Here is an 11,181-nt window from a genome sequence, read left to right on the forward strand (position 1 = left end):
TACATCTCATGCAACTTATTATTATGTAATATATCAGAAACAAGTACATACTTTTTGCCATGACTATTATTGAAAATATTAATAATAGTCTTAAAGACACGTATCCTTTTTTCCACTTCTAATTTAGACAATAACAAACACTGCTGACCTGACATGTAACATATTGAATTGAATCAAGTCACTGGTATGAATTGTACTTACATCCCATCGAAATCAGTCACAAGTGACATCAAATTACGTGTTTTTTACCGAGTGATTCTACAGAGATTTATCTGGACATAGATGCAAACATTGTACCACAATACAAATCACCTTCTCTGATACTTTATAGAGATCCTATTACCAGTCTCTAGAGGATAAAATGACTGGTGCTGAAAAAGGGGCCTTTCTACAGTTGACCACAGTCAGCGATGAGGATCTCCTTGGCGGTTTTGCCACTCTGACTACCGAGTTTCTCCATTGCCTTGACGACATCCATTCCCTCAACTACAGATCCAAATACCATGTGCTTTCCATCCAACCATGGGGTCTCCGCTGTGCAGATGAAGAACTGGGAGCCATTGGTGTTGGGACCAGCGTTGGCCATGGACAGGATTCCAGGACCAGTGTGCTTCAGGCTGAAGTTCTCATCAGCAAACTTCTCGCCATAGACAGATAGATGCTCTTTCCACCAGTTCCGTCACCACGGGTGAAATCGCCTCCCTGGCACTTGAAGCCCGGAATGATACGGTGGAAGGAGGCTGCCTTGAAGCCAAATCCCTTCTCACCAGTGCAGAGTGCACGGAAGTTTTCTGCTGTTTTGGGCACGACATCTTGCCGCAACTCCATGACTATTCTACCGAGGCTATCTCCACCGACAATAATGTCGAAGAAAACTCTGGACCTGGCCATGGTAATAGTTGCTAATTGGCGTCGTAATACGCTAAAGTCGCAATTTTGTCTACCCTGATGGACCTGGGGGCATTTCATAAAGGAACTTGTCGGATAAAATATCTGACAAGTCAATTAAATCCGACAAGTTCAGAGAAATCAGCCAATCAGACAAAAGAATTTCTCAAAACTTGTCGGATATAATTGACTTGTCAGATATTATCCGACAAGTTTCTTAATGAAACACCCCCCTGAGGTCGAAACCGAGTCGGATGAGAAGGAGTCTCATTCTGTTTGACAGCCTTGAAAAGTAAGCTTAGAATGGCAACAAACAGTCGATACCACGGTGTTTGTGATTCCATTGTTGCCCATGCAAGGAAAGACATGAAAAAATAAAGCCATGAAATCCAACAAGTACTGCTGCTGACTTGTGATTCTCTGTGCTGTCGTTTAGGGAGGTGGAGGTATGTGGCCAACGAGGTTGACGCCCTTAAATGAATTATCGCCGTTCCACGATGATTCAATGTACATATTCTGTCATTTCTGTGATTTTATACTGAAATTCATGCTTTTGAAGTCATTATGATGGTCAAGTAGGTCTAAAGTAAAATGTCAAGGATCATGTAGACATTTATTTCAAGCAGACTGAAAAACAGAAACTGTAATGCAACACTGCTATACACACAGAAGACCTTCATAACTCTTTGATGGAAATAAGTAAAGATCATAGAGGGGAGACGGAAAACGTTCATAATACACATATCAGACTCGAACACAAACACACACTCACACACACACCTACGACCACGACACTACAAGCACTAAAAATGCATTTTATAGTTAGTTAGTTATAGCGAGTACATGTTGTTTACTTTATGCAAATGAGGCTCGGCTGCCGATGGATTTCTGCGAGATAATTGGGGTGCTCCACCGCGCCTGCATAGAGATACATGTATCAGTGACTTCCACCCATACGTACCCCTAGCAGCCTGGCAGAAACTAGAGCGCGCCCTTTAGTGCGCGCATGCAAACTTCAAATACGCGCAGCCTGAACTCCCAAGTTCATTGACTCTACCTGCCAAAATATAAAAAGCCTTCATAAATTCCCCAAAAATTCTCGGATCACTACCAAAATTTAATCACCTCTTACTTGAATCATCCTAAAATTTTCCTGCAAGTTTTATTTAAATCTGTCGACTACTTTTTGAGTTATTTTGCACACGGACAAACAAACTAACTTACGAACAAACAAACAAACAAACAAACGGTAACGAAAACATTACCTCCGCACCCCAAAGCGATTATAATAAAGTGCGGGTCCCACACTTTATGATAATTGCTCTTTTTTTTGTTGATATCTCAGGCATTTCAAAACCAATATTCATCAAATAAACGGTGGATTCCTCATAGAATTACACGCTTTTTCAAATTTCATAACAAGTTTCGCATTATTTTTTCGTGAGATATATCTCACGAAAAAATGTTAGAATCCCGAAATTAGGTCTCAACCAAAACTATACGATCCCTTTAAGCACTTTTAAGCTCTTGGAAGTGCACGTTATTAATATGTGAACACAATGGACAGAACTTGGAGGGACAGAGAGATATGATGTAAGATGTGGGTAATAAGTTTTGGTTTCCTACCCTGAAACAGTATTTGGATTGATTTGATATTTTAATGTTATCATTGCATAGGGGCCCGTTGTATTTATTTATTTTTTTTTTTTTTTTGGGGGGGGGGTGGGGGAAAGGGGGTTGCCATACGGTATAACTGATCCTTGTCAAAGTTGTTACAGCTGTATAGGGTAAAAGGGGCTATTCTTATCCTGGTTTGTTTTTTACCTATGTGATCGTAAATAATGCACTGCCTTCAATGGCTCACTGTCGAAAATTGGAAAGGGGTGAGGTTACGCAAGGGTCAGTGTTGGGTCCATTTTATTGGATAGCGTTTTTACACTGGTCTGTTATGCAATATTTTTGCCCATGTTGATATCTAATCTACAATGTAGACCCTAAGCTAACGACACTCATAAATTGCATGTTACCAAGAGTCCGAGAACCTGTGACAGTGCAAATTGACTCCAAAACATCATCGGAAAGAAATTTAAATGCACAGAAATTACAGATTACGCAAAATTCCAGTTTCCTATTACTTGATTTTCAGTGTTTAGCTTTGTATAATTAGATGGAATATAAGCGTAAAATTGCAAGTCAATTTTTAGCTGTTTGTTCATCATGATCAAATACTGCCTTAAAAATTCTGAAACTACTGCTCAAAGTTCATTGTTTACTTTGTAAAACTATACTTTTCGTTATTTGAGCTGAAAGTTTTGCAAAATAAAAGGCACTTTCGAGACAAGTATCCTTATTGGTCGGATTGTCTACGTCACGGACATTCGCTGAAATTGTCACGGACGTTCGTTCTACCACTAGTGTCATGTTCCAGGACGAATAGCTAATCGACAGAGAGGATGTAGCCTTCCTAACTCTTCCAAAATTTCGAAATGGTATTTTCAATGCAAATTATTACAATTTTGACACCCTTTCAACATATATATATTCCTCAGAGAGGAGATAGAAGTGGATTTTCATAAAAAAAAAAATATACACTATTTGCTTGGTTTTCGGTGAATTGTATAGTCCAAAAAGTGCAGACGAGCCCCAGTCCGCTCCAAACACGGCATGCAGCTCCTCGGCTAGAGAGCCAGAGGTAAAATATACACCTGCTCCATCAAAGCAAGGTGGTGCCCGACTCGATAACGTTTTAATCATCACGGATGTTCTTTTTTTTCACGGAGGTTTGTCTGAAAATGCAATTTTTGTTCGCATTTGACAAGGGATGGTTTCTTAGATCATCCGGGTGTGTTTAAGGGAAAGAGTGTCATAAGGTAGGAAAAATGGCAATTGTACATCGTTCAAAATTCTCACCCATATGATGTATATACATGTATATCTTATATATTGTATACATATATACATAAGAGATGTTATAAAAAAATATGTTCTACTTTTGATCCTTAATAGTTCAAAAACAATATGTCAGATAACACTGACATTGATATGACTGATAGCTGAATACTGTACAAATAATTATGTAGGAGGTAATTTAACATGATAGCATAAATTAGTTTCATTAAATTCAAGCTTCATTTCTAAGTTGAGGAAAAGGTGAAATTATCAATTAAAAAGCCACAATTCAGTGAATCACTGTAACCTAATCAAAATTGAACATGCAAGTATGATATTGACTGTATAGTGCCAATCGTTCATTATAATGGCAGTGTTCAGCAGGGATAAGAGGAAGAGGTAAAGCAATGGGACAATGACAGACATACGCATCCTAACAAACTAACAAACAAACAAACAATCAAACAAATACTCGGACACTGACACAGACACAGAAAATCGGTGCAACCCAAGCAAATAAACACATGACAAAGGGTCTTGAGACGAGGAGGTCGACGTACATTATGTCATAGCAGCTTGTCTGATAAAATAAGAACCGTACTCTTTGTATTGCCTTTGTTCATGTGAAACCAGAACAAGATATGATTTTCATGTACAACCCATTTGAAATCAATCAAAATCAAAGAAAAAAATCATAATCGGGAACAGAGAGAGACATCAACGTTCTCGAAGGGAAGGCAGAGTTGACGTTACTAGTAAACTCTGTGTTATGGACTGAAAAAAAAACACAAATATCTGGTGTCTATTGCCTCAAAAGGAAGTTTTGTAGCAACCTATTTTCTGCAAGTGGTGGAGACGTTTTTCGTGCCATAAATTTGTCATTTTGTAGTAGAACTATTAGGATCTGCCCTTCTCCTTCTTCTTCTTCTTCTTCTTCTTCTTCTTCTTCTTCCTATACGGTGCAGAACCTCCTAAGAGTATACTCGCACACTTGGCTCTCCTACATGACAGACATGAGACTCCAGGCATAAAAAACATTAAAATATATCCATGTTTCTAAGAAAAAAAAAATTGTACAAAGTTAAAATCCTTCTGCGTTGCCCTGAGTTTTTAGAAGTAAACATACAAAAAACAAACCTCCACATTCACACAAACAAACAAATATACTAAAGGCCGCGTGTATTCATGCTTAGATAATCCTTCACATGGTCGAATAATCGTAAATCTGTGGAATAATAATGTTTGCTTTCTTTTCAGGGATGTCTGGTATAGTAAACATTATTATTATGTTTTGTGTTTACGTTATAGCACTGTCCATCTAGTATTGTACGCATACGCACACACGTACGCACACGCACAGATAAATACACACAAGGACACGTGTATTCATGCTTGGGCCTAACTATTCTAAATCTAAAGATTTAGGGATCTTAAATCCGTGGAACAATAATGTTTATTTTCTTTTCAAGAATGGCTATGAATACTTTTATTGAAATGAAAGAATTCTTAAGGATTTTCTTTTGTGTCTTTTACTGTTATATTTCATTCTACTGCATGTTGCTGGAGAGCCTGTTTCGAAACTATCCTCCAAATATTTCGAATTTAACTATTTTACTCCACAGTATTACTTTATTCATAGTGAGAAAGTAATTCGTCCATACCTTCTGATGTTGGTTAATGTACTATGGGTCTGATTCATTAGTGATCACTTGTTTGTCTTGTGTTGTTTTTGTCTCATTTTGTCTAGCAATATTTGTATATTTCCCTTTCCATGCAGCATATCTATGTATATATTACAGGGATAATATTATATTGGTTGAGCTAAAGATTCAGCTTTTAACGTTTTGCGAGATGTTAAGAAACCATTTAATGAAATCTGTAGGAGCAAATAATTGTAAGAGAAATTACAAGTTCATTTGATTGAAATTGGTTCTAAAATGGCTGCGATATCTAAAAACAAAAAAAGTGATCTTACAATGAAAGCTTGTCCCACTTGTTATCAGGCTTTGTTGTGGATATCTAAACTATTTCAAAACCAATATTCATCAAATAAACAAATGACTTCACTATAAACCGATTGAACCAAATGAGCTATAACATGCTCAAATCTACACAGTGTTTCTCAAAATAGCCGTGATGTAAGAGATATGCTTTGACATATGACGCCATCATATAAAATGTGACCGTGCACCATAAATCACACAAAAAATCGCACCCCTTGATTTTACGTGAGGACTCAAAAACAGGTGAAATGGGTCAACTAAGTCCATCTTGAGTTTTTCATATTTTCTGAAAAAGCTATCTTTTTTTCTACAATATTCTTTAGTTTGGAATCATAACACGTATGGGATAGTGTGTTTTCAGCCTTTTTTCTACAACCCCTTTTTGGGGGGAGAGTAGAATGATCGGGTGCACGTCACGAGACCGACACCCACGAGTCATACAGCTCACAAGTCATACAGCCCATGAGACAGCTCACGAGTCATACAGCCCATCAGTTCGACACTAAGCCAACAAGGCCCACGAGACCGACACATTAAGCGCGTGTTGTATCTGTCGAACTCGTGGGCTGTTTTCACTTAGTGTCGGACTCATGGGCTGTATGACTCGTGAGCTGTATGACTCGTGAGCTGTATGACTCATGGACCTGTTTTCAATGTCGAACTCGTGGGCTGTATGACTCGTGGGTGTCGGACTACTGGGATGACCCCGAAAGATCAGGTTCATTTAATTTAGCGAAAATCCTCGTCACTGCACATTCTGTCATTCAAAATTGCAACTTGTTCGTTCGATTTAGCATTTCGATCAATGAAATTCGCACATGTGCCTTTCGAATTCGTAAAAGGGGCATTCAAATTGGCATGTGCTCTTCAGTCATTCAAATTCGGCAGCACTGGCGGCAAATGGTATTTCAGTCATTCAATTTCGCGTATGGGCAGTCAAATTCCAAACATGTTCATTCAAATTGGCGTAATATTATTTCTATGTTGGAAAGGTGAGAACCGTGATTTATACGAATTTAAATGTGATTTTTTGTTTCATCCACACACTGTTAAGTATATAGTAAAGGTATCTTTGATCCTAAATAACTCAAGTTTGTTGTTTTGTAACGCCCCTCTTCTGTCATACATGTCATCAGAACTACACATGCACCAGTACCACAGATTCACTTCACTTTCTTAATAATAATTATGTCCACTCATGGCAGCACAAGTAAGATACAGGCGTATACGTATCTCTCAAGAAGACAGGGAAAGAATCATAGAGGCATTTGAAGGTAATAACCTTCAAATGCTTGATCTATAGAGCTGATCCAAGAACTTTATTCCCAATGATAATCAACGCAATATAGCACCCACCAAATGAAAATAATGAAACATGCAGATGAAGGAAATAATCACGATGTAAACTGAAACCTCCTGCTCCCAATCAATGTCAAACCAAACTTAAGATTAATGTATCTGTGAATGAAATAATGCTAAAGAACATTATAAACACATACAGATATTTTGAAAGTATTATTGCAAATATGATATCAGAATAAAGAATGGATGCGAAAATATGAAATGTCAAGATGCTTGTAAACACTACTTATGATGAATGAAAATTAAGAAAGGAATCAAAGGGTAAACGTGTCTGCTAACTTGACTGCAGTAAATGCGAAATTGGATGCCCAAGAATGAATTTGAATGAACGAGCGCAGCGTATACGTGATCACGTGACTACATCATGCTAAATTGAATGAACGATTTGCGAAATGGTGCTTACCTTACGAATTTGAAGTGAAGAGTGCTGATTCGAATGATTTTAAAGGTAATTTGAATGCTTCAAAATGAATTTGAATGAAAAGATTACAAAATTGAAATACCGAACATGCCATCTGGGCTAAATTGTGCTAAATTGAATGCAGCAATTAGGAATTGGACTGGAAAAAGTGCGAAATTGGCCGGGATAACCTATATTAGAGACCCCTTTTTCATTTCTTGAAATCCTTTGTAAACTCTTCACTTTAATAATAATAATAATAATAATAATACATTACATTTGTAATGCGCTTAATACAATGTTTCTAAGCGCACAGGGAAGAGACGAAAGGAAAGATGAAAAATGAGGGAAAACAGACAGGTCAAAACATAAGTAAGAATAACATGACATAAATCAAATGTGTACCAGTAATTAAACACATACAATAATTGAATTACACTCAACACATTAACTTAGGGAAGGAATCAATATGGGAAAAGAGAAGTTTTAAGTAGTGCCTTAAATGATTCTACTGATGGGGCTTGTCGTATATGAATGGGTAAAAAAGACTTTCAAGTCTAATGACTTTTGAAAGGATAACTTTAATGCTTTGTAAGTTGGCATTAAAGGGAAGGTAAACCCAAAGAACAATGTGGATTGAGTGAAAGCAGCAACATTAGTAGAACACATCAGTGAAAGTTTGAGGAAAATTGGACAATCGATGCAAAAGTTATGAATTTTTAAAGTTTTGGTGTTGGAACCGCTGGATGAGGAGACTGCTAGAGGATATGACGTATGAGTGGACAACAATACAAAGAAAATATAAAGGAAATTCAACAAAAAAATCACTTTTCTGGAATTATGAGAAAACAATGGACCAACCGCTTTCAGAAAGCAGGGGGAATAATTGCTACCCTTAACATATATCAATATCAAGTTGATGGAATTTGTGATTTTCATGAAAAATGGATTTTTGCAGAATTTTTTTTTTTTTGTATTTTCTTGGTATTGTTGTCCACTCATACGTCATAACCTCTAGTAGTCTCCTCATCCAGCGGTTCCAACATCAAAACTTTAAAAATTCATAACTTTTGCATCGATTGTCCGATTTTCTTCAAACTTTCACTGATGTGTTCTACTAATGTTGCTGCTTTCACTCAATCCACATTGTTCTTGGGGTTTATCTTCCCTTTAAGCATGGACAGAATATGTTAACAGAATATGCTTAATTTCAGCTTAATCTGATGATCCCTTCATTGTCGTTGCTCCGGTGGTTGACATCTTTTTCGTCCCTTCCATCGCACAGCTAGCGCGGCTTGGTGAAAGATTGAGCGCTTGAATATACCCCATACTTCAGAGCTTTTTTTTTCTCAGTTCACACTTTTTCAGAGTGTGTGCTTTCTTTGCAGCATTTAGACAGGTTAGGGGAGTCCATTTGAATTGAGTTATACACCGTCTTTAAGCTTAGAGTCTGCTCTTTCAGAATCTGCCCTTAATTAAAAATCTATGTCTGGCGACTTGTTGTTGGATTTGTGATGCATGGTCACAAATGGATAAATTTTGCAAATTATCTTTAGTCGATGTTGTCAGGGTGATGACCTCATAAAAATGAAACTGCTAACATACACGTTTAAGAGTTTTATAAGTTGTATAAGTTCTAATATACCAAGTTGGTGAAGAATATGTGAATTATGCTGAAGAAATTTGACATTTTATGATGACATCATGTACATTTACAAAGTTATCTGTAATATTATAGATTGAAAGGGAAGCGGTAAGCGTATATACCATCAAAAGAAAAACTAAGATAAAACATACTGGAATGTTGGTGAAAATCGAGTAAAAGTAAAAGGGATGCAAACGAATGAGTTTGAAATCTGATGACGTCATTTCAACACTATTTTCACACAGAGATTATATTTGCCAGCTTTGATGACTCATCAGATAAGATCTACAACTCTCAGAATATAAAAAAAAAAAGATAGGGTGGGGGCACCGTTCATCCTTTCAAGCTATTTCGTCTCATTTTTATTTTTGATAGCCTTGAAAAGTAAGCTCGACTCACATGAAATGGCAACAAACAGTCGATACCACGCTGTTTGCGCTTCCATTGTTGTCCATGAGGAAAGGCATGAAAATAAGGCTATGAATCCCAAGCCTATCGTGAAGACAACAGATACTGCTGCTGGCTTGTGATTCTCTGTGATGTCGTTTAAGGAGGTCGCCGTGGAGTTCTATGGCCCACGAGGTTGACGCCTTAGATGAATTGGGTGCACGTCACGAGACCGACACCCACGAATCATACAGCCCACAAGTTATACATCTCACAAGTCATACAACCCGCGAGTCATACAGCTCACAAGTCATACAGCCCACCAGTTATACAGCCCACTGAGTAAATAAAGTCCACGAGTTCGACATCAAGTAAAATAGCCCAGGAGTTATACGGCTCACGAGACCGACACTACGCACAAAAGGCTCATGAGACCGACGCTACGCATACAAGGCTCACGAGATCGACATTACGCAAAAAAGGTTCACGAGAACGACACTAAGCAAAGAAGGCCTACGAGACCGACAGGATGAACAGCGCCACCTATAGACCAATAAATTGTGTAGGGTGTCCTGATAATGGCATAAGGAAGATATAGACAGATGGAAAAAAAGATTTGCCAGGGTATTACCCCATCAGCCGCCCCACTCCCTGAAATAACCAGGATCATTAATTGTGTTTCATTGGGTGTGTGTTTGTGAAAAAAATGAAAACAAATTAGTAAAAGTGTGCTACAGATCTTTCCACATTAACTTAAAGATGCCAAGACACCCTCGTTTGCATGTTAACCCTTTGACCTCTTTTATATGTTCCTACACCCCCCAAGAGAGAGAGAGAGAGAGAGAGAGAAAGAGGGGGGAGATCTGCCTTCGGTGATTGTTATTATATTCTAGTGGGATCATCGAGAGGCATTTAATAGAGTGAAAATCGGCATGATTCGAGTATGCTTATGTGTTAAATGGAGAAAAAAACGGCTTGTAAGAAATTCTTCCGTGCCAAGACAATACATTTTTCTGTCTTGTCTGGCTACCCCACCCCATCGTATGTTATTATAGGTGTTGTTTTGGAAAATTGCCAGTTCTGTGCAGAACTGGCAATTTAACATCACTTAAATTACATGATGAGAAGGTGGGGCTGCAGACAAGACAAGAAAAATGTATTGTTTGGAGGAGAATAACACAAGCCACAATTCGAGGTGAATCCCTGCGATATAAAAGGTTTTAATCAGTTACAGTTACATACATTACAGTTACAGAGAAAATTACAGATAGATCTTATTCCAAAACGTCTAAGCAGGAGAGTAGGATATCTAATATAGCCTAAGTAACTAGTGAATCAATAAAGAGGAGAGGTAAAAAGTACTTCCTGCCCATCTTCTAGCTAAAAAGTGTGAAAGCCTACTAAAAATAGCAAGCTGGCATTATCAAAGCTCTAACATTAATCCATACATTGTTCTTGTCCTCTTTAATTAATTCATTTGTATTTTTTTTTGGGGGGGGGGGGGCATGAATATTACATTTTGCATTTTTACATTTACTATTTTTCTAATTGATGACAATATTGCTCCCTGACAGACCTCCCCCCCCCCCAGAAGTATGTAGAAATAC

The 11,181-nt window shown here is 37.7% G+C and overlaps 1 protein-coding gene across 1 annotated transcript; it reads right to left on the reverse strand.

The window, feature by feature from the left end:
- Positions 1–388: 388 nt before the first annotated feature.
- LOC140234026 (peptidyl-prolyl cis-trans isomerase-like) lies at positions 389–891 on the reverse strand. Its single transcript, XM_072314106.1, is given in 2 exon segments — positions 389–649; positions 652–891. Coding segments are annotated over 2 exon segments (501 nt in total).
- Positions 892–11,181: the final 10,290 nt, after the last annotated feature.

The sequence above is a fragment of the Diadema setosum genome, chromosome 10 (assembly GCF_964275005.1).
Source record: "Diadema setosum chromosome 10, eeDiaSeto1, whole genome shotgun sequence".
In the NCBI taxonomy this organism is placed as follows: Eukaryota; Metazoa; Echinodermata; class Echinoidea; order Diadematoida; family Diadematidae; genus Diadema; species Diadema setosum.